At 38.5% G+C, this 23,968-nt stretch overlaps 2 protein-coding genes across 2 annotated transcripts in view; one reads left to right on the plus strand and one right to left on the minus strand.

Annotated features, from left to right (window-relative positions):
- Positions 1–1,371: 1,371 nt before the first annotated feature.
- LOC107555573 (zinc finger and BTB domain-containing protein 10-like) lies at positions 1,372–21,895 on the minus strand. Its single transcript, XM_016238414.1, has 4 exons — positions 20,770–21,895; positions 11,923–12,844; positions 3,357–3,532; positions 1,372–2,660 (listed from the first exon to the last, which is right to left on the minus strand). The coding sequence occupies exons 1-4, from the start codon at positions 21,412–21,414 to the stop codon at positions 2,382–2,384; spliced, it is 2,022 nt and encodes a 673-aa protein (XP_016093900.1). The 5' UTR covers positions 21,415–21,895; the 3' UTR covers positions 1,372–2,381.
- A 1,440-nt stretch (positions 21,896–23,335) lies between these two features.
- LOC107555574 (tumor protein D52-like) overlaps positions 23,336–23,968 on the plus strand; it is a 19,056-nt gene continuing 18,423 nt past the window's right edge. The window contains exon 1 of the mRNA XM_016238418.1: positions 23,336–23,495. Coding sequence (XP_016093904.1) covers positions 23,477–23,495 — 19 coding nt within the window. The 5' untranslated portion in view covers positions 23,336–23,476. The remainder of the gene's footprint in view (positions 23,496–23,968) is intronic.

Consider the following 23,968-nt stretch of genomic DNA (forward strand, 5'->3'; position numbering starts at 1 on the left):
GTGAGCCCCGTTTGCATCACTGTAAGAGAGTTGAAAAATACATCTTTGAAACAGCTTTTACAAAATACAGCTGAAAAAAACTTCATCTGTAGTGTTTTTTTTATCTTTTTTGTCTGTTATGTCCATATACAGTATAAAGTCAAAGGAGTACATTAATGTGAATTGAACAGATACACAGACAAAACAAGAAAAACCATAATTTGATGGTGACATAATGGTGAATCTGCACATGTGAACAGAAAGAGTGAAGGCCGGTGAGAACAGTAAAAGCCAGGCTGAGGTTTTAAACCGGTTAACTGTAGCGACGTGCCATCATTTAAATATCTATATTTTTTTTTTTTTCATAATCTTTCATATATATATAATATCCCTCCCACAGTGATCTGAAGGTAAGCAATACAAACAGGATCTTCTATACAGCTTTTAAAATACACTTTCATCTCGAGTAAAGGGAAAGATAGACGATTTCTGTATCAGTATAGCACTTCAATATATCCACTGCATATGAACAGAAACTCCTGCTCCTAGGAATTAACCCACAAACAATAGTTCTTAAAAAATATGTGCTTAAAATGAAATAAAAAAACACAATGGATGAACAAAAGCAAAATAAAACCTCAAAAAGAAGGACAAATAAAACAATATATGCATCTAAGGGTAAAGTGAATGATTGATTTTAGAATAAAAACAATTAAATCTGACGACATACACAAGCAAAGATCTACACTAAATATTTACCTGGATTTCTTATACATTATCTTTAACAATTAAACAACGATTTTGGTAGGACACATGAAAATTAACAGTCTTGATTGCATTTTGGAGTCAATATAGTTTATATAGCATTAAATAATGAAATGTCAAAAAAAATAAAAATAAAAATAAAGCTCCGTATGGAATAAAACACAACAGTTTCAATTTATTTCCATCCAGACCGGCTTTGGGGAAATAAGAAATTATCAAACGCAGAACAGTAAGTGCCGTCTATGTACTTCCATAGACCTTCCACTCTACATCAGCACAAGCAAAGTGTTTTCCACTCAGCAGACACACGACGAAGTCCAAATAAACGAAACCGAAATGATCGAAAATGTTACAGGGGACCAAAACAAATGTTTGGGAGTCTATTGCAAACCACCTCTTTCCATCTGCATTCTTCAAAAATGGTACACAGGTTGTTCAAAGATCAGTACCACGAACCAACTCAGGAGGGTCAACAACATCAGGATGTTCCATCTGTACAAGTACTGCCAGTAGCTTTAACAACAACAAATGGTATGTGTGTGTATGTGCATTTCATAGAAAAGATGTTAAAAACAGAAAAGCATACCTGATAGGCTCCTTAGCACAACCGTGTAAAATACAAAGCGGATTAGTATAACTGAGTTGAGTAGGCTTTACGATTATTAACATCATATACAGCTTGTAGGTCCAGTATTTAAAAATAATAATCAAAATAAAAGCATTACAGCACCAAACGTTTCTATCATTTGGCAAAATTCAAGCTTTAAGTGAATGTCAAAATGCTTTATAAAGTGTTACTGTGATGCTGTGATTCAAATAAAGCTAGCAATAATATATTCCCCTTATATTTTATCATTTTTTTCTTTCTTTCTTTCCTTCTTATATTTCTCTGCTTTGTGATTTCTCAGCATTTTCAGTAGTTTGTGTCCTGCAAAAAATCTCGGTGTGCGTTCTGCTTGGCACGATCTAACAGCCCCATATAACTTAATCATAAATATGGCTGTGGTCAATTAGAGTCACAAAACAGATTTTTGGTTCCAAGACTTGTGCAGGGAAAAGGAAAATATATAATTTCATGACAACATTTAACTAGAAAGGAAACACACACAAAAAAACTCTTCCTGTAGGCGGAATTTCTATAATGCTCTTTCTTTGTCGAGCTCCTCCTCTGAGCAATATACGATCAGATCTGTCAGGAAGCGCAGTTATGAACTGAAAATAAGTAGACGTACATTAAAAAAAAAAAAAAAAACGAATTCTATAATTTTCAGTAGACCATAATATCTTTCTTCATAAATTAAATAATTATTATTTCTTTTAATATGATTGGCCTATTATAACTCAGAAACGCTGTACACCCTCATCCCCTACAAAAGAAAAAAAATACATCACAGAAAAACCTGATTTTTTTGTTATATATCATTATACCTCTTTCTCTGACAGGCACACAGCCCAGACTCTGACACACAGAACAATCTTTAAATATTGGAGTCCCTCTCTAACAAATCTACATATATCTTTGTCATAACTTCACGTGCAACAAAGAGGTTTGATAGCACTTTGGAATTGTTGATTGTTACCCAGCTATTTTTTTTTCTTTGCATTTTGATTCGTTTCTCTACCAGGTTTTGTCTTAATTAGTCCTTCTCGGGGGTGGCATCCGCATCACCCTCGCAGTTGGATTGGTCAATCTCATTAGGCTCCTCCCCTTCGGCCTCCATGTCCTCGTCTCCCTCTCCGGCCTCATCAAAGTCTTCGTCGCGGGCGAATTCCAGGTCCTGCGTGCCCTGGTGGGAGTCGGCGCACTCCATGCACACACCGTATCGCCGAGAGCCGTGCCGTATGCCCACACTGGCCGCCAACATGAAGATCTTCTTGCATACCATACACTTGTATTTCTTATCCTTTTTGTGAACCTGCAAATGAATGTAATGAATGGGGGATATTAGTGAGTGAAGCAAGATATTATATTAGTGAGTATTGTGAGATGTGAAAACAGTCTGTGGGTGAGTATCACAAAACTTGTAAAGAATGTCTGTCATGCCACCTCAAAATCAAAAGAAATAAAAAATACATTATATTATGCATTGAACATTCTTAGGAACATTCGAATTAAGCATTTCTGGTCCCCTGGTGTAATTCTAATTAAAATAAAATATATGTATATATACACATTTATTCTATTCTATTAAATAATATTATATTATATTATATACTCTATGTGTGTGTGTGTGTGTGTGTGTATATATATTTCTCAATGTAGATTTTAAAATATGTGTGTGTAAATATAAAATAAATATTTAAAATACATATTTAAAATGTATGTAACATACAAAAGATATTTATAGTCGTAAAAAAGATTTATGCATGTGAATGTATATATATATATATATATATATATATATATATATAATTAAATTAATTATTCGTTTATAATTTTAGGGGAAATTTGGAATAAAATATGCTCAATTGCCATGAAAATTGTCACAATGCACAAATTCGAGGTTTAAAGTGGTTTAAAATAAGTTATCTTGAAAATTATTCTTTAGATGTTAAGGTGAAAGGTTTTTCTGAGATTCACTCACATACAAAAAGTTGTGTTTCAGTCTTACCAGGGAATGTCTCTTGACGTGTTCTCGGCGAGTGAACAGCTTCCCGCAGATGTCGCAGCTGAAGGAACGCACGCCCGAGTGGATGATCAGGTGTCTCTTTAGTGTTCGTCGGTGCTTGGCAATGTAGTTACAGTGGGGACACTTCAGCTTATTGAGGGTGTTTTCGGGTGCTTCGCCTAGAGAAACCACACGAGCAAAAAGATTCTCAGCACTTTTCACACCAGTTCCTGAGATATAAACAATTCAGCATGAGATTTGCCAAGCCAGCAGATGCAGTTCGTCTCGTCAGAGGCAGAATTTTCTCCATTCGTGTTATCAGCTCTAATTGTCAGTTCTGCAACATTGTGACATGCAAAAAGTGGCTTTGTGTGGCTTAGAGAGAAAATTAGCATGTATAAGTGCCAGTATGTACCCTCAGTATGTATGTCACTCTGGAAAACCAAAATAGTAAAAACATGCTATGAAAGTGTGCCAGTTGCTATGGAAACCACATGCCAGAAGTCATAACTATATTAATCTAATGCAATTTTCTACTGATAAACAAGCTCTATAAAAGCAGGAACTCTTTCCTTCTAGCCACCATTCCTCTTCTCAAAACTAACATCCAGAAAGAGCCTGATTGTTTATCTGGGAGAAACTACTGTATAGTCGAAATTGCAATCTCTGTTTTTCGCTTCTGAAAAGATTCATCCCAACACTCAAGCTCTCACGAGAGCGGTGTCTTGTGACAATTTAGACCAGAGCTGCCTGTACTACAGCTTGTGGGATTGGGGTGGGATCCAGCTTTGTTTGAGCCAAAATGGGCAAAAACAAAAGGGTCGTCAAGCAGGTTGCCAAGGGGGTGACAAGAGCCAGATCGCCCGGGAATTCAATTGAGGCGCTAAACACCACCTTGAGGGCTAAAAAAGGCCCGACAGCAGCTGTGCTGTTCGTTGGAGTTGACAGGCTGAAAATTAAAGTTCAGTCTGTTACTACGGGCTTGCTGGTACATAAAATGGTTAACGATTAACTTCCATCTATTTCTTAATGGCCAGGCCTGAGTCATAAGACTGCTCAAGGCGAGAAATCGAACTGCGCAAATGGCGAGACTCTTCTCGCTGGGAATCTTACACTAGGCTGGATGAGACCTGCTAGGCCAGATCCGAGAGATTGGTGGTAAATGGGCTCAAGGTTTTAACCAACCCCACACTTTAAGTGCTAAGACTGACCTCAACCCCCCAAGGAAACACTACATTGCCTCTTAAGGCCCATTCACACCAAGGACTATAACTATAAAGATAACGATAAAGATATAGTTCTAAAAATCGTTCTCAATATTAAAGAATAGCAGAGTCCACACCACAACTATAATGATAAAGACAAAGAGAAATGATATCGTTGGAATCACTTTCAAAATGATTTTTCTCCAGCTGATGAACGATAAAAAAAATTGACAGCCAATCAGAATACATCCTGCTGTAACGAGATCAAGAATTTAAAGCGGCAGACGCACGTGCGCTTAGAATAAACAGACAATATCGTTTGCTGGTGTGGACGCTAATATCGATTTCTTTATAGTTATCGTTCTTGGTGTGAACAGGGCTTTAGACCTGAAATATACTCAATTACACAAGTACATGAATGCGTCTAGCTAGTAGCTACACATCGCTGTTGCCCGAAATGTGTCTAAATGCAAGTACGCAAATGGTGTTTGCAGGTATTAGCATAAACGAAAACAATCCCTCCCTTTGAGAACTGACATTAGCGTTTGCAACACTGTGGTGAGGTATTCGAAGTTGCTATACTTTCCAGGCTTAAGGCCCATTCACAACAAGGACGATAATTATAACTAAAAAGATATAGGCTAGGATATAGGATATAAAATCCTCCTAAATTTTAAAGGAATAGCACAGTTGATAACGATAGAGGAATGATATGCGCTGGAGTCTCTTTTAGAATATTTTTTTCCAGCTGATGAACAATATATATATACACAGTGGTGTGAAAAAGTGTTGGCCCCCTTCCTGATTTCTTATTTTTTTGCATGTTTGTCACACTTTAATGTTTCAGATCATCAAACTAAATTAAATATTAGTCAAAGGTAACACAAGTGAACACAACATGCAGTTTTTAAATGAAGGTTTTTATTATTAAGGGAAAACAAAATCTAAAACTACATGGCCTTGTGTGAAAAAGTGTTTGCCCCCTAAACCTAATAACTGGTTGGGCCACCCTTAGCAGCAACAACTGCAATCAAGCGTTTGCGATAACTTGCAATGAGTCTGTTACAGCGCTGTGGAGGAATTTTGGTCCACTCATCTATGCAGAATTGTTTTAATTCAGCAAAATTGGAGTGTCTCAGGAAGGGGGCCAACACTTTTTCACACAAACTGTGTATATATATATATATATATATCACCAGCCGATCAGAATGCATCCTGCTTTTAATAAACAAAGTTATGGTGCGTTGGCGTGGATGCTAATATAGTTTTCGATTTTAGTGTGAACAGGCCCTTACTGTTCGCTCTCACACATCAGGGATAAATCCTTGATAATTTCACACCACTGTCAACCCTCTACGGACACCTTGGCAATTGAATCGCCATTGGCTAGTAATTTTTTTTTTGTTTACTCGCCAGACTGAGCTTTTTAAATATCTGAAAGTACACTCTTAACATCAGTCAGTCAAGCATTATAATATGATATGCAACGGATCACAAAACTCACGGTTCGGATCATATACGGATTTTGAGTCACGGATCGGATCATTTTTCGGATCAGCCAGAAAAAAAAAACTTTTATAAGTACTTCTATACTATTCTATACAAAAACCACTAGCTTAACTAATAAAGTTAGTAATAAAACAAGAACAATTACAAGCATAGATGAAAACAAAAAATCAGTTACAAATATCAGTATTTAGGTGCAGAAATGTAATAATTAAGTTTAACACTATAGTGCTCACTGCACAAGTTAAATACAGATTAATCTTTTTTAGAGCTGTGGTGTTATTTGATTAGCAGACAGAAACCGGTATTTATTGGCTGCTGTCTCTTTAAGACCAAATGCACGGACACATCCGGTTTCTTTCTCCCCTGTTTACATTAACTTAAGACATAACCGACTGTGTTTACTAGAATACTTGCCAAAGCGGATATTTTAACATAACTTTGTGTATGTGAAAGAGGAAACACACGTGTCGGAATCGCGCCTCTCTCTCTCTGCGTGTGTGCGCACAGAAAATAGTGTGCAAGTTAAAACTGCTTGAATGTGTAAACTGGCAAGACAAAACATGTGCAAATGGTAAACTTTCACTCTATGATGGTTAAACTTAACAGTTAATCAGCAAATCACATGCGTACTGAACCATGGGGTCTGAAAATCTGAGAATTTATTAGCCATTGGCTAATATTAGACATCATTTAGTCGCCCAGAGTGAAGATTTAGTCGCATATGCGAGTGATTTACTCGCAATGTAGAGGGTTGACTATGTGTGTCTATTTGTAAAGATCACGACTTTGCATAAGGAAGCAACTATAAATGTGTGTCTGTATGGGTGTACAGAAGAGATATGATGTGTAAATAAATGGGTGAAGCCCTAACAGTGATCATCTTACACACTGTGGATTAGCAGGCAGGCGGGCCAAAGCCGTCAGATCCCATTGTAAGTACATCTGCAGTGGGTCCACTCTGCCTGGGTCAATATTTGGAATGGCAGAGATAGTTGGGCTGCATTAGCAGGATTAGGGTGGGACGGCCCCTGGCAGCGCTGCACCTCAGAAGAGGAAAACGGGGGTAGTGTGTGTGTGTGTGTGTGTGTGTGTGTGTGTGTGTGTGTGTGCACGTGTGTCACTGCTGAAAATCAACAATTCAACCATCCTGTTTGGAAAGAACTCAAGCATTTATGGTGACGGATCCTGCTGTGTGATGTGTGAGAGAGAACAGACAGGGCTCATCCAAGCGCAACACAAAGTTTTATCGAAAAGTAATTTGTCTGTCCACACCGAAAGTGAAAGTGCAACATGACGTGACACCAGTGTTGTTATTGTTAACTAAAACAATTATTATTAATTGAAATAAATATCAAATGAATATTCAAATGAAATAAAATATAAATATTAGACAAATTAAAACTTAAACAAAAATTAGAAATGCTTCCTTGGCAACTAACTAAAATAAATAAGTACTAAAACTACTTAAACTGAAATAAATGAAAACTAAAACTATTAGTAGTTGAATTAATATTAACAGAAATAAAGTTAAATGGAAATGAAATAAATAAAATAATGAAATAAAGTCCTAAATGGAAATTAGAAATGTTGTTGTGGAAAATAACTCAAATAAGTTTAAGTACTAAAATTAATACAATTGAAATAGATTAAAGTTAAAAAGAAATATTTAAAAAAATCTGTCACTTGCGCCAGTACCTTTTCAGAAGATACACTTTTGTATTTTTAGGTACCAACATATACCTTTAAGGTACCAATATGGACTCTTTGGGTACAAACGTGTACCTTTTGAAAAGTTACCGCCCCAGTGACAGCTTTTGTACTTTTTTTCTGAGTGTACAAAAATAAAAGCCAATTCCTACCATTAATAAATACTATAAAATAGTATACATGTAAAACTAAAATAACAATGTGTGACAGAACTGCAGCTAATTAAAACATCTGATGTAGAGCTATGTGGATATAAACATGGGAAGATTTTGAAACAATGAGATTTCTCAGTGAGCAGGGCTACCCATGATATTTATAATATAATTATTATAAATGTAACATTTATATACTATGAGTGCTTATAAAAATGTTTTAAATACATATGGCAAATTATTTTAATATTTGAAATTAAAAGTTGAATTATTGAAATACACCATGTATATATCACATAATTTTCATTATTTTGTTAAACTGACAGGGTTTAATATGGGGGTAGAATTGTTGCTTAATTCCAAATAAATAGATTATGATCCACAAATAAATAGAATGAGATCCACAAATAAATCTTAAAGTTTCACAAACATGAATTAAATTCGCAAATAAATAAAATGAGATTTGCAAATAAAAAACATATTCACAAATATATATTTATGTCACAACCACAACTTTGCCTGGCATTTATTTGTGAATCGCGTCTTGTGCATTTGTAGATAGCTGCACGCATTTGTGAATCGCGTCCTGCGCATTTGTAGATGGCACACGCATTTGTGAATCGCGTCCTGTGCATGTGCGAATTGTGAAACATTTCTTATATATTTGTGAATATGTTTTTTATTTGCAAATCTCATTTTATTTATTTGCGAATTTAATTCATGTTTGTGAAACTTTAAGATTTATTTGTGGATCTCATTCTATTTATTTGTGGATCATAATCTATTTATTTGGAATTAAGCAACAATTCTACCCCCATAGTTTAAGCAATAAGCAACATTCCCCTTCACGAAAAAAGCCCAATGTGTGAAAAAGGAAGTGGGTAGTCAACATGGACGCAAGTACACAGGCGAGTACGTAAGCATGTGTAGGCAATGACTAGACACTAGTCTTTGCAGGTGTGAGCCGTCAGCTCAGCACATTTAAGTGCCCTCAGGAATATGACCCAAGTGCATTTGAGGGCGTTTAGGCAGCCTGAGGGTAGAACCGTCTCCCCCGCTTTATTTCATTATCCTGCATTAGAGGAGTCAACGACAGCGAGAGAAAGCCTCTTCTCAGAACCGTGCCACTTAAGACATGATACTATACCACGACGTGCCGCTCTGTTTCATGGGGGCAGAGAGTTTGAAACATGACAGCTCGGCGGCAGGCTAGAGATTATGCTGGTTTCTGTGGTATGAGGTGAAGGGAGGGCCCACTCCCTTAATAAGGGTAGAAGAAAAAGGACTGGCCACTCTAATTAAAAAGGGAAGATGGTCTTGTGGCCTTGAGCTACACAGGGCAGGAGGAGAAGCGATCACGATGCAAGACCCTGGTTGGCCGACTGCCTCAGCTGAAGGTTTAGACGTGTGTGCATGTGCACATGGGTAAGAATGTGCTTTAGTATTATTATTTAGTACATTCCCGCTTGAAAAGAAAGGATGTAACAACATATCAGCTAATGTAGGAGAAAAAATGTAGCATGGGAATTTGGATTGCGAAATATGGGCATTTTATACCAGAGTTTGCAATCAAAAGAGCTACATGAGTTCTTAAACATTTCTGGCACCCATTGTTTGAAACTTAAAGGCACAGTTCACCCAAAAATGAAAATTCTGTCATCATTTACTCACCCTCACGTCGTTCCAAACCTGTATGAGTTGCTTTTTTATGTTGAACACAAAAGAAGAAATTTTGTTGGTGGTTGCCATTGACTTCCATAGTATTTTTTTTCCCCTACTATGGAAGTCAATGGCAACCACCAACTGTTTGATTACCTGCAATCTTCAAAAGTTCTTCTTTTGTGTTCAACATAAGAAAGCAACTCATACAGGTTAGGAACGACATGAGGGTGAGTAAATGATGACAGAATTTTCATTTTTGGGTGAACTATCCCTTTAAACAGCCTTGATGCAGAGCAAGTTACATTTTGCTAAAAGATTATGAAGACAGATATAATTTTTAACATGCATTAATCAATCTTGCACAGTAAAACTAACCATTAATTATTAATAAATTAAAAAGGCTGATTTTGATTTTAACGTTGACTTGTGTTGCCAAGCTCATAAATAACATACTTCAATTAAGCAATAAAACTGAACTTTATCGGTGTCATAAATAGTTTTTTTATGCTCAAATAATGGTAAAATGTAATACATTTCAGGTTGGTTGCGCAAATGCACACATGCAGTCCAAAGTGGCAGTCTCAGGATGTCTGCTTCTATGGGAAGCAAAGCGTTAAATGGCAGCTGCAGTGATGCACCACCATTACCAGCTGGCAACTGGCTCTTTTATTTAGAAGGCAGTACATTTTCTGCCATATTGCGTACTGCACTTTCTGGTATTCATAGCAACGCCAGTATATATATATATACACAGGCTTTGATCAGGCCCACTACAAAATAACATACTGTATACAGCATGCTGTTTGTAATACAGTCCACAATATGTTAGACACTGCATAACCATATTCAAATTGATGTAAACAACCTAAGATCTAATCGCATTCCCAAATATGTGCCATTTTTCTAATCAACTTGTATGGAAATTTACAGTCGAATGTAAACCATTTGCACGGTATGTACTCAGCATATCAAATTCACAAGTAGTGCTAGTAGTATGATAACATGCTGTTTGGAACATGACATGACTTCCTCAAGGCTGTGTATTCTGCCTCTGACAAACACTGATTATACTACTACCAAAAGCTTGACAGTAATGCATACTACATTTTGTGTGAGTGTGAGAGAGAGGCGTCTAAAACACCATTGTCATGACAATCCTAATGACAGCACTGGAGTATGCTGATGAGTCTACATAAAAGGGCAGCAACATTATTTAAATAACCAAACTCCCATGACCTGAAAGAGCTTTTTTTTTCATTTGCTGCTGGGTGCGTTTTTAATGACATAATTTAGTTGTGACTAGGGCTGTGTGATATTGAAGAAAAATGCGATACCTTGTTAAGAAATGTGATATTTAATATGCGATACGATATTGCTTAAAGTGTGTAAAATCAATTTAAATTATATTTTAAAATATTTAAAAATGAAAATTATATAACCAATTTGTTTCACATTCTTTCTTGGAAAAGAAAGAATCACTACAACTTCTGAAAGTGACCAGCAGTGTTTTAGCATTACATAAAAAGTAATGTCACAAATCAGGAAATGTCATTTTAACATCAGTGTGAACATACAAATGAAAAAAAAATGAATGACACTAATTTTGTATCATTGTAACTTTGCTTTCCATACACTTTAAGTACTTCTTCATATACCACAGCAAAAACTATAGTCTGAGAAAGTTCAAACACGATTAAAGGCAAGTGAACAGTGAACAGAAAAAAAAAAAGGAAATACACCATTTACAAGCATAGATAATATAAACAGTAGTATTCAGGTACAGAAATTTAATAATTAAGTGAAAAAAACACTGCATAGTGTTCACTGTATGAATTAAATTGAGATTAATCTTTGTTATAGCTGTTTTGTTGTTTGATTAACATTAGTGACATATTCAGCAGCACGTATTTATAGGCTGCTGTCCCTTTAAATCCGACTGCACGGATCCAGTATAATGATACGCCTCTGATTTCTTTGGAAATCGGCTTTGCACGTGTGTGGCAGAACTGAAGAGATGCTGCGCGAGATGCGGCTTGTGCACATGCTTCAGGTGTGAGTCAGCAAGACGAGACAGCAAAGAGTTGCTTTCTGTAACTTATTGCACTTAACTCTTTTTAACGTCAAGCAATTCTCTGCTATATTCGTCGAACTAAAACTTTGACCTTTTGCAACATTTTGATTTAAGTAGCCTATTATTAAAATTATTCAGATATCGCACGCCCTTGCGATATGCATATTGCAATATTTTGATAATTTCGATATATCGTGCAGCCCTAGTTGTGACCATTTGAATTGGTACCTGAACAGGAAAGAAAGGCATGATGGGTAACGTACCGGCATTCTCTGAGAGGTAAGAGAAGTCCTCTCTGGTGTAGGAGGCAGATGGTTGGATGAACATGCCCTCGTCAAAACCCTCTTCCGGCTCAGGTGGGATATTGTACACAAAGCGCTTGGCAGCCTGTTTTTTAACCCTTCCGCTGCCCGGCTCAGGATGCACCTCTCTCTTGACAGCAACCCCAGTGCCAGGGTGCGGCTCGTTCCAGACGAACACCGGCCCCGGACCCTGTGGCTCCGTCTCCGTAGACTCTGACGAGTTCTCTCCTCCCCAACCGGAACTTCCCAAAGCACAGCCTTCTCCCCCGGACACCTCCACGTCGCTGGGTTCATCCTTCACTTGCCCACTGGCCTTGATGGACAGCTTGGACAGGATGCTGGTGGCCCAGAAGTTGCTGGGCTTCTTGTCGGCACTCTGGCAATCTTTCGCCACCGTCCGCCGCTTGTTGTAGTCAACCACCACAGAATCAGGGGCTTCCTGCTTGATGCTGATGTTAAGAGCATCTTTGATGAAGGCGCGACAGGACTGGACCACTTCGGTCATCTGGAGGTAACTTGCCACGGACATCACCTCGATGGCATTCTGGCTGGTGAGCAAGAGGTTGCCGGAGTACAGGAAGTCCAGGATGACGGAGAAGCCCTGTACAGCCGCCACATCCAAGTGCGTGATGGTAGTTTGGTCGCAGTTCTCACTCTTCGTCAGGCAGTAGAGGGTCTTGAAGTAGCGGCTCCCAGCAACGAGGATGTTTTTGTGCGCCTTGAACACCTGGTCGCCCACTAGGATGTTGACGTCGCAGAGGATACCACTCTTGCGCTGTTTGTCCAGCTCCTGTAGCAGCTGGTAGCAGTAGGAGTTCTCATTGGGCTTGTTTCTATAGTCCTCCACCTCCAGGCTCTCCGCATCCTCTGGCCTTTCCATCTCCTAGTGGATTGACAACAAATAAAAATGACAATCAGCATTAGTCTACAGTGTAAACATAAGGTGGAGGGCAGGTGTACGGTGACAACTCCAGCTAGAGAACTGGTTGAACAGGCTCAAAAGCTGCAGTACTGTGGGAACTACAGCGGTGGTAAACCCCCACCCCCAGGACGTGAGCTCTGTGCCCTTGTTAATGCTCTTTAAGATGAGAAATATTTGGCCATTATCCCATCCCACCATAAGTCTCCATCATCTGCTCTCACAATTAAGAGAGAGAGAGAGAGAGAAAGTGAGAGAACCGGCTGGTACCTACCAATGGGAGTGAATCTACACAACATATTTCTGGATTGCAAAGCAGATGTCCTAATCCATGCAGAAATTTATACCACCCTACATTTTTTCCCCTCCTACCACACAGCTGTTTTTTTTGCTGGAGTAATTCAGATTATTTCTCAGGGCGGAGGCCTTCCCAGCCCCCCTCCTCCACACTGCTGGGCTTGTCCTGGTAGATGGGGTTATTACTGTAGCCTGATCCAGCTACAGCAGGCCCAACCAGCAGTCAAGAGGGAGAGAGAGAGAAGGAGAGAGAACGCAACCCCATTTCTCCACACAATGCCAGTCCTTTCCTCCAGGCTCATTGTTCACTATTGCTGCTTTAGTGCTACACTGAAGCTTTGTCAAAAAAGCACTTACAATTCCCTAGCACACTTATTGGCGAAGGCTGCAAAACACAGCTGGAATTACAAAACCAGAGCTGGAATAAAATCCTGTCATCCTTTACTCACTGTCATGTTGTTTAAAGCCTGTATGACTCATTTGAACACACACAAAAAAATATATTTTGAAGAATGTTAACGCTGCTCTTTGCAATTTGATAAAGAGGCTGCATTTATTTGATTAAATATAAAAAAATACAGTAAAACAGTAATACTGTGAAATATTATTACAAACTAAAATTCTATTATAATTTATTTTAATACACGATTTATGCCTGTGATGGCAAAGCTGATTTTTCAGCATCATTACTCCAGTCTTCAGTGTTGTGACACAATCCTTCAGAAATCATTATAATATGCTGATTTGCTGCTCAAGAAACACTTCTTATTATTGTCAGTGTTGAAAGTTTAGCTGCTTAATATTTTTGTAGAAACTGTGATACATTTGTTTCACGATTATTTGATAAAGTAATACAAAAGCATTTATTTGAAATAGCAATCTTTTGTAAGATTAGGAATGTCTTTACTGTAACTTTTGATCAGTTTAATGTGTCCTTGAGGAAAAAAGTATTACTTTTTGTTTAATAAATATCTTCCTGAACCCACACCTTACTGAACCAACTGTCAAAATTACAAAAAAGCACCTTACAAGTAGTCCACATTATTTGCAGGGTATTCCAAGTCTTCTGAAGTCATATTATAGCTGTGTGAGGAAAAGACTGAAATTTAAAGCTCGAGTGTGCAATTTTTTTGTGTAAACACTGTGGCTCAGTGGCACTTTCATAACATTTCTCTGTTTAAGCATCCCATCTAGGAACACTGACTCAACTGATGATACGAGTTTGGTATAGGACTATCGGTTTGACAAACAATGGCTGACATGGGCGTGGTTGGGAAACCTGTTTAAAAACCGCTTTTTGTGTGTTACTTAGATAAAAGAGACATGACAAGCATGAATGAGAGCTGTAGTAAAAAGAGAAACTCTTCAAAATCTCCTTTTGGGTTACACTTTGGTATTAGGGCTTTGAAAAGACATGAGGGTGAGCAAAGGATTTTAATGTGTAAATTTTGATAGAAATTTCAAAGAAAAGAAAATGTAGCCTAAATGGCAGCACTGTTGAGTTCAGACAGATCTAGTGAAGAGAAGGTTTGAAGAATGAGGATGAGGTGGAGGAACGGGGGTGTTAGACGAGAAAGAACGTCTGTTTTTGGTGTCACAATGTCCCCACTATTGTTCGCCTCTATCTATCCAGAGAGAGCCTGACTGTGGGCCAAGCCAAGCTATGAAGAGAGGACAGATGAGGTGGCAGTCGAAAGCGGGTGTCAGGACATGCTAGTCCAGAATTAACCTGTTTTTCTTTCTCTCCCTTTCGTTCTTCTCTCATATACACTCAGTTCATCCTTTCTCCAGATGCGCCACGTGTAACATATGCAAGAGAACAGATGCTTTTCGAAGATTTCCCCCATTAAACCCTGTCAAAATGAGTCTGTGGTGACAATTTGACATGGTCTTTTTCTTAATTGAATGTTTGTTATTGTTTTTGTCTACAGTTGTGCTGCTGGGTCATTTTTGCCCTCTTTTTGTAAGCCATTTTGCCTGTAAAAACTGTACAACCAAACACCGAAAGGAAAAGACATTACTTTTACAATATCTTTAAATGCCAAAATTATGATCTCATATGGTTGATGCTAATTGTGTTTCTCAGACAATTTTTTTTTTACTCACAAAACCCTGACATGTTTGGATTTCATTTACACTTCTGTTCAAAAGTTTGGGATTAGTAAGACAAAAAAACGTTTATTTAGAAAGAATGCATTCAATTCTTTAAAAGTGACACTAAAGACAATTTAGAATGTTTCAAAAGATTTTCATTTCAAATAAATGCTGTTCTTTTTAATTCATCAAAAAATCCAGAAAAAATAAGCATCACAGTTTCCACAAAAATATGAAGCAGCACAACTGTTTTCAACAATGATATAAATAATAATAATAAAAAAAAAATTTTGAGCTGCAAATCAGCATATTAGAATGATTTCTGAAGGATCATGTGACACTGAAGACTAGGGCTGCAACTAACGATTATTTTGATAATCGATTAGTTGATCAATTATTTTTTCGATTAATCGATTCCAAACAAACAATTTTTTTTGTCATTTATTTATAACTAAGTACTTTTATTTATTCACATAACAAAAATGGCCTCCTGTGCCCTTCATAGCTTGCATTCTTGCTGGCATTGTTTAAGTACTTTCTGACTGTAATTGGGTATCTGAAAAAAAAAACACACTATAAATGCCTTTCTTTCATAGATAACAGCAATAATTATATTATAGCATTAGAAACAGCCTACTACGGTTACTTAGTAAGAAATTATGCATATTGGAGAACTAACCCATACAGAAAGCTAAAAAATGATTTTGTAATCACCAGTACTGTTAGTTTAGAGCAGCAGTGGCACAAACCATAATTTGTTAAAAACCTTACATACATTTATTTTAATAAATTTGTTAGGCATTGTATATAGTGAATATAGTTTAAATCTCTGCATTAAAAATTAAAATAATAATAAAGTTGATAAAGACGAATAAAATCACAAACTCAGTGGTAACCAATAGGTAAGAGTAATGTTCTGCAGGAACGCATTTCACTTTGACCACAGTCATGTCACAGCCCGATTTGGATGGTAATTGTTTTGCATATGGAGGTCTGTAAAAATAAATTTACTTATCACCTCAGTGATAAAACTCATGGATTCCGAATAGGGCTTATTGTCATTTCTTTATCCTGTTAAAGGCAGTTTGGAAGCATCTGATATTTATATTCAGACAATTACACGCTGTTATACCCTTACAGTTCCTACTCTCATAAAATATGCGCAATGCATGTTGACATTTAAACCTTTATTTAACTTTCAACAACAGATATTTCAGCACAATTAATGTTTTTGCGCTGATTATTAATTGTCTGTTTTCTGTCTGTCTGACGCGCGCGCCCTCCGTTCAGTAAAGATTAAAATTTTTTGTTCATTGAATTGCAATGAAAGTTTTCTTGCGCTGAGGACGCACACGCATCTGTTAAATCGCCTGACAGGGCAAGCCATTACGTTAATGCATTAGCTTAAAATAAAGAATTCTCATGTTTTGGGTAGCTTGGATCACGTAACTCTCCTGCAGCATCTGTTTCCTCCACTATTTTAGATGCATTTTGTTCATAGAAATAAGTAATTCAGTGCTTTAATTTGACGCTACCGGCTGAAGTTGGACAAGTATGTAAACTCCGTTGGACGTGCACTATGGGCAGACCCGATTAATCGATAATGAGAATCGTTGTCGATGATTTTCATAATCAATAATAATCGATTTTATCGATTAGTTGTTGCAGCCCTACTGAAGGCAGGGGTAATGATGCTGAAAATTCAGCTTTACCATCATAAGAAAAAATTACATTTTAAAATATATTAAAATAGAAATTGAAATAGAAAACAGTTATTTTGAATTGTAATTTTTCACAACATTACTGTTTTACTGTACTTTTAATTAAACAAAGACTTCCTTCAAAAACATTTAACAAATTTTACCGACCCCAAACCTTTGAATGGTAGTGTATATAGAGGGAAACAAATGCATCATTCAGAATGTGACACATCAAAGAAAATAGGAAACGGGGTGTTTTCTGATAAAAACGTGTAATAAACGAAACTTGCTGTGGTTTCTCTCTCTGGTTTCTCACCCCAGACTTTCATTTTGACACGAAACGGGAACATTATACAACCACCACCAATACCGCTGCCCTTCTCCTGCGCTGCAGTTGAACAGACAGTCACCTAAAGCTCTTCAGGCGATGAGTTGCCAACACCCATTTTTCTATTGTACACTTCCAACATGTTCCATTCACCGTAAACCAACAATAGCTCCCCAAAATTTAAACACATAGCCTTCAGCAACAGAGAGCCGTGCCTATATCACCTACCAGGGCCACGGTGAGAATACACTACACAAGTGGCACGTTAGGGGAACATTGTGCCTCAGACAACAGGGACAGCGGTTTTGCTTTCCTTGCGCATAGTCTTCCTGAGCCACCCCAGCCCCTGAGGCCAGTGCCTGGTCCCCTCATCCAGATGCATGAACAATGCAGCAGTGTACTTGACCCAAGGTGTGGGAGGGGAATGCCAGGATCTGGGCCTCTCAACAAAGAGCAGGGCTCATCGATACAAAATTCCAGGGAATTCTCCCCCACCAGCACCAACACAACAGCACCCCCCATACACACATATCTCACAGCGGCAGACAGTGCATGGGTGGAGACCCTCGTCTTCATTGCAGCTCACTAATAATGGGAATAGAGGGCAAATACTTTGAGGGTGAAGTCTAGTCTGGAGAGTGAGGCAACCCAGATACACTTCTTTAGCAGTAATTCAATTACAGCAGCTTGATATGGACCAGTGAAGAAATGTAGCCCATTACGACGGACAGTTGCTGCACTGAAGAACATAATAGATCACAATTATGAAATTGGCTAATGGAGGATGTGGCCTATCAGAACAGCCTTTCTTTACTTAGACAGCAGACGTCCTTATGTTTTGCCCAATTAGGCTACTTTAAGACAGATACTATACTTCCATAGTCTTGTGATCGCCATGTCTACTACTCTTATTCCTGAGATGTCAATGACCATATCACTCTTAAATATAATGATTCTTTATTGGCATCGATGATTCCATCAAGAACCTTTAAAATCCATATTCATAAAAATAAAGGTTTCAAAACTGGGTTTTCACAGTGATGCCATAGAAAACCGCTTTAGTTCCTAAAAGAATCTTTCAGTGATCAGTTTTAAAAGAACCATTTTTGTTCTTAGTGTGAAGAACATTTTAATAATTTAAAGAACCTTTTTCCAATATGAAGAACCTTTTCAGCATTGAAAATGGATGTTAAAGGATCTTCATGGAACTACCCATGCCATTAAGGAACCAACATTGCATGGAACCAAAAGGTTCTTTACAGTGGGAAAAGATTCTTCAGAGTATTCAAATATTCTTCACTATGAAAAAATATATAGTTATTTTCACTGAAAGATTTTTAAGGAAACCCAAAATGGTTCCTCTATGGCATCATTGTGACAACCCCCTTTTGGAGCCTTTATTTTGAAGAGTATTTACAGTTAGGCCTGTCGCAATAATCAATATATCGACTTATCGCGCAATATATATACATGACCTCAATCATTTTTGGTGACGCAATATATCGCCCATTATATTTACTTAAAAATGAATGTCACCATGTTTTGTACATTCCACTTGCGCCTGTGTCTTTTGCAGATTCTCGTACATAACGTGTAGTCATGAGGTGCTAGTTCAAATTTAAAAAGTGCTTCTACAAAAAAAGTTTCATATGCAGATATGGCCTTGTTTAGGGATCTGTGCCTTTGTGCATACGGACATCTGACTGCTGAGTAGTGATTGTGTTTTTCAGCAATAGTGTGCACCCTTAATTTACAGAGAAAAGAAGGTCAGGGAAAAATCTGTAGATGGAAAAATATCCATACGAGTTATTTGTGCATTTACATTTTTTGTAATTTTTTTGCATTGAATTTGCATTGTTACTTTGCACTTTTTGTTAGAAAATGTTTATTTACTATTTATTCAGGTTTTTTAAGGTATCTTATATTTTGATACTTAATTTCCATGATCTAAATATTCTTAAAAATTTAAAGTTTGTTGTCATTTGGAAGTGTGTAGGCCTTCTTGCATTATTATGCCGTTACATTATGATTATATATTCAGTGGCATTAAATGGTCTTTAATATGACAATAATATCGCTTATCGCAATTCTTTCTGGGGCAATATATCGCACAACAAAAAGTTGTTATCGAGACAGGCCTATTTACAGTAGCACATTTGCTCCACAAATTACATAACATACAGTTATACAAAAAAGCAAGATTTTGTAAAAAGGTTGATTGACAGAGGAAAGTGATTAAACAGGAAAGCTTAACAGATCTTCTAGCGTCTTCTTAACCCCTCTGTTGCTAGGGAGGCGGCAGTAATCTCTCCTCCTCGTTTCCTTCCTAATTAGTGAGGGGTATAAATTGAGTTAGAGGAACACTTTGTGTCACCCTGATTAGACTGACTGGCCATTATCATACCACACAATCCTATGGGATTTTACTGGCAAACCAGTAACACAACATCATCTGGGCAGCAACAGATAGGATTTAGTACATGAATCAATCATTTTGTGGCTTGATAATGGACAGGGAATCAAAAGCATTAAAAAAAAAAAATCAATCAATAACTATTTATCTTAAATGACACGTCTAGGAATTGTACAGTTCCGTTGGATACAGAATGCAGAAGTATCAAATATCAATTAAATTTCACTATTACAGTGCATTATAATCACAAAGGTGTTTCTCAGCTGCTGATATATGATATGATTTATTCTAGCCTAATCTTATTCTGCTCTCTGCAGTGGCCTGCACTTATCAGGCATTGCTGTCATTACAGGCGACATAATTCACTCTGACCCAATGTAGCCAGTGACACACACTATCTGTGGATCTTGGGGAGTCACTGAACACAAGGCCTCTAATTTAGGTGCCCTAAAAGGGGAGGGTGAGATGTGCCAGAGGTCACTTTTTACAGCGAGGGGGGTTGGGAAGGGGTGCGGCTCCCCAAAGGTAGCAGGGTCAAACCCTTGCCATTGTGTGTAGCAATCAGGTTAGTAACCAAGACAACCAGGGTTGATAATTACAGTGCAATGCAGGAAACAGTCAGGCAAACGAGGACATACATTTTGAGCCACAGCCTTTATGGTACTTTTGGTCTGTTTAATAATGATTATCTGATAGATCATACTACAAACGCATGTAAATAAAGAATTGTTATAATATAAAACGCGATAACACATCTATAATCGGCGGTCTAGTTTCTTTAAGGTTTCAAATGAGCGTAAAAAACACAGAAAATAAATGTTATGCTTTAAATCTCCCAGTCGAGGCTCATCTCACCAACTGACAGCGCTGATCCAGTTAGCTCACATATGCTAACCTGCTAGCATACCTGTTAGCCGTCTAAACAGCTTTAAAAACAGCATTCTCGCTGCAATATAGCCGGAAAAACATCGACAATTGTTAATTAAAAACCGAACAGCACAGCCCGGGTCGGCTCCGTCGCCTTTCCTAATGTCATTATACCGCGGTGTGGACGTACCTGTCTGGTCGGGTCATTCCTGCCGTGCTCCGAGGACAGGTGATGCCTCAGCAGCAAGGCCCGCTTGTAATTCCGGCTGCCTTTCACCAGCTCGTCGCTGTTGTTGGTGGCGATGTTATGGCACCAGGAGCAAGACATCAGCCCTGTCTCCTGGCTGAATTTGAGCCAGGGAAACTCCTGCAGCCAGGAGGCTTGGAAGAGCGAGTGTTTCTGGAGCAGCAGCGTCTGAGGTCTCATCTCCAGCAGCGGCTTCCTAGCGGCCGCTTCCTCCGCGCTACAGTCCTCGCGGTTCACGCCGTTGCCGGTCGCCCACTTACAGCTCTCAGTTTTCACCATTATGCTGTTTAATACGCCTCTGTCACCGCCATCTTTCCCCGCTGTCCAACTGCCCCCTTCCGGGTCCTCGTCCTCCTCTGCCTCCGGCTCCGTGCTGTCGCTCACGGACTCCCCGCCCTCGACTTTCCCCAGCGATGGTCCTTTCGCCCCCGGATCACCGTCGTCCGCTTGATCCGGTCTGTTCCCGTTCAGATGTCGGTCTTGACAGGCCGGGGCCTCACAGCTGTTGCCTCCGACGGCGCTGGCACCGGTGACGGCTAATCCACCTCCTCGGAAAGCCAGCGACCTGCGGTTTCGCTCTCCGGACATTTTCTTCAAATAAATGACAATCTACACTTTCTCAACAAAACAAAAATCCGATCGCGACTCTCTTAAATAAAGTGTTCCGCATGAAAAGAGCCGTTTTTCTGCGCTCCAGCCTCCTGGTGAGAGTATGTAGGTTATGCGGAAATAAATAGGGGTTTTAAAGGCATAATGAGTTTGAGGGTTCTGCCTGCGTCCGCGCAGGCCCCGCAGAGGTCGAATGGCACCGACTTCCCCCACAATGCATCTCGGTCAGCGGGAGGAGGGGGGCCCGTGTTAAAGGAAGATGGGGGTGACGGCGAACAGCCAGGGGTCTTTTGTGTCGATGACTGCACCCATTTCCCGCATGCTTTTCATCTATAGAACTACACGACTCGAACCCAGCTGTGATTGTATCCCTTTCACGCCCTCCGCTGTGCGTGACATTAAAGCCGTGTTTGTGGCTAGAGTTGTGATGGTCGGGACAGGTGGTTTCGCGGAGTAATAAATGTTCTCGCGATGAGCGCCCGCATAGGTGTGTTTTACAGGTGGTGACGGAGATGGATGGATTGGTTTTTTTATATTTATATATATATATATATATATATTCATTCGTTTATTTTAACAATTTTAACAAAAAATCTAATCTGTTTTAATTTGAATGATGTATTTTTTTGTGGACAAATACATTATTGTGTTGGCTTGAATAAAATTGTTTTACTGATTTACGGTCACGGTTTTTATTGAATTGTCTTTTAATTTGTACTTATAATGTAGGTATGAGTGCGTGTTTGTGTGTGTGTGTGTATATATATATATATACCTATTCATATACATGCATACATGGATACATAGATGTAATTAGATGTATTAATTTTTTTGACAAATCCTAATGTAAATAGGCTAAGTAAATCCAGAAAACTGGAAACTTGAAGTAAAAGCGTCAAGTTTAATTATACAGTTGCCTTAATTAATTGCTGCATTAAAAACGTGCATTAAGTAAATCAGTGTGGATCTAGGTACATGCTCCAGTGATACGCTCATTGCACTTTTTCCGATCACCTTGGATTTTATTACTGATGAAGGGAATCAAGTTGAAACCCCACACACAATTGAGTTTAAACTACTAGTATTATTTTGACAAATAGAACAGATGAAAACAGCGGTTCTTACAGCATGATGCTAATGCTGAAAACATTGTTATAGTTTTGGTCGAATTGTCGAATAGCATGTAGCTAGTCCCTGTGGAGGTTCAAGAAACGTCCCAAAACACAAAACGAATATTATACAAATGGTTTAAAATACACTTTACCGTAGGATTATTAAACCCTGTCACCCAGTGGGTGGCGTAATTCCCTACAGTAGCCTACCAACATAAAACGATTAATAAGCCAGCCATGAGCGCCTCATTCTGTTTCCTCTGGGGGTGTCTTGTTTGACTGTACTGTAGGTAAATGAGGAACTTTTAAGCCCACCCCGTGAACGTGAAGGACCAGGCTTATCCCCATAAATAGCTCTGCTGGTATCCTTCTGTCGTATTCAAGCAATTCAAGCAATTTCGTATGTCTCTAGGTTTTTTTTTTTTGCGATATTTGTCTATTTAAATTTGTTATAATAAATTCTAACATTTAGCTATTGTAATTATAGGCTACGTGCATTACATTTCTAATTATTTATGTCAACACAGAGAGCAATAATTATTTTATAACCTACCCTGAGCACGGCGTAAAAAGTAATTTCTAAATTAGCCGGTTGGTTTTAATGAAACTGTCAAATATAAAATGACTAATTTCTCGTTAATAAAACGGTTATTTCGATTAGTTTACTTCAGTTCAGTTACGTATCGTTTAACGTTGATTCTAAATGAATATTTCCGCTCGGGTGGGTCCTCGCGCCAGTCTCGCTCTGTTTACATCTGTACGTGCTGTGCGTCCTGACGTCACGTACGACCCCACCCCACCTCGCGCGGCAGCCTGAGCCGAGCCTAGTTGCGGTGGCAGCTTTGAGCTCAAATTTGCAAGATTGAAGTGGGAACGCGGGACCACAAGGATCAGAATAACTCGCAACATAAAGAGGCCGCAAAGACAGGATGGAGGAAGCCGATCAAGGTAGCTGAATTCTTTTGAGAACGTGACATGACATGTCGGCACAGATTAGAAATGCAACAAAACTCAACTTTCAGAAGTTAGCTAGCTTGTTTGTTAGCACAGCCAGCCAGCAGCTGAAATAAGAACAGTGGTTGTTCATTTCTTTACTTTTGATTCACATTGGTAATGTCACAGTCAGTCAGGATAGATTTGTGCAGGAATTTTATTCGGGTTCGAGCATTTTTGCACATTGTAATTAGTTTGTTATCTAATCATTTATATGGTGTCCATAAATACTGTTAAAACTAATGAAAGTACCAGAACCCAACCATAGTCTCTCATGTTTCTGCTGCAAAATATTTTATGTATGTATGTATGTATGTATGTATGTGTGTATGTGTGTATGTGTGTGTGTGTGTGTGTGTGTGTGTGTGTGTGTGTGTGTGTGTGTGTGTGTGTGTGTGTGTGTGTGTGTGTATGTGTGTATGTGTGTG

This window comes from Sinocyclocheilus grahami, unplaced genomic scaffold (genome assembly GCF_001515645.1).
Source record: "Sinocyclocheilus grahami isolate Dianchi unplaced genomic scaffold, SAMN03320097.WGS_v1.1 scaffold538.1, whole genome shotgun sequence".
NCBI classification, from domain to species: Eukaryota; Metazoa; Chordata; class Actinopteri; order Cypriniformes; family Cyprinidae; genus Sinocyclocheilus; species Sinocyclocheilus grahami.

Bases quoted from the DNA above. Each gene is read 5' to 3' on its own strand.
- LOC107555573 (XM_016238414.1), bottom strand. From the start codon at position 21,414: ATGTCCGGAGAGCGAAACCGCAGGTCGCTGGCTTTCCGAGGAGGTGGA. The intron at 12,845-20,769 runs GTACGTCCACAC...TCAATCCACTAG, and splicing joins GGAATGACCCGACCAGACAG to GAGATGGAAAGGCCAGAGGA. The intron at 3,533-11,922 runs GTACGTTACCCA...TGGTTTCTCTAG, and splicing joins TTACCTCTCAGAGAATGCCG to GCGAAGCACCCGAAAACACC.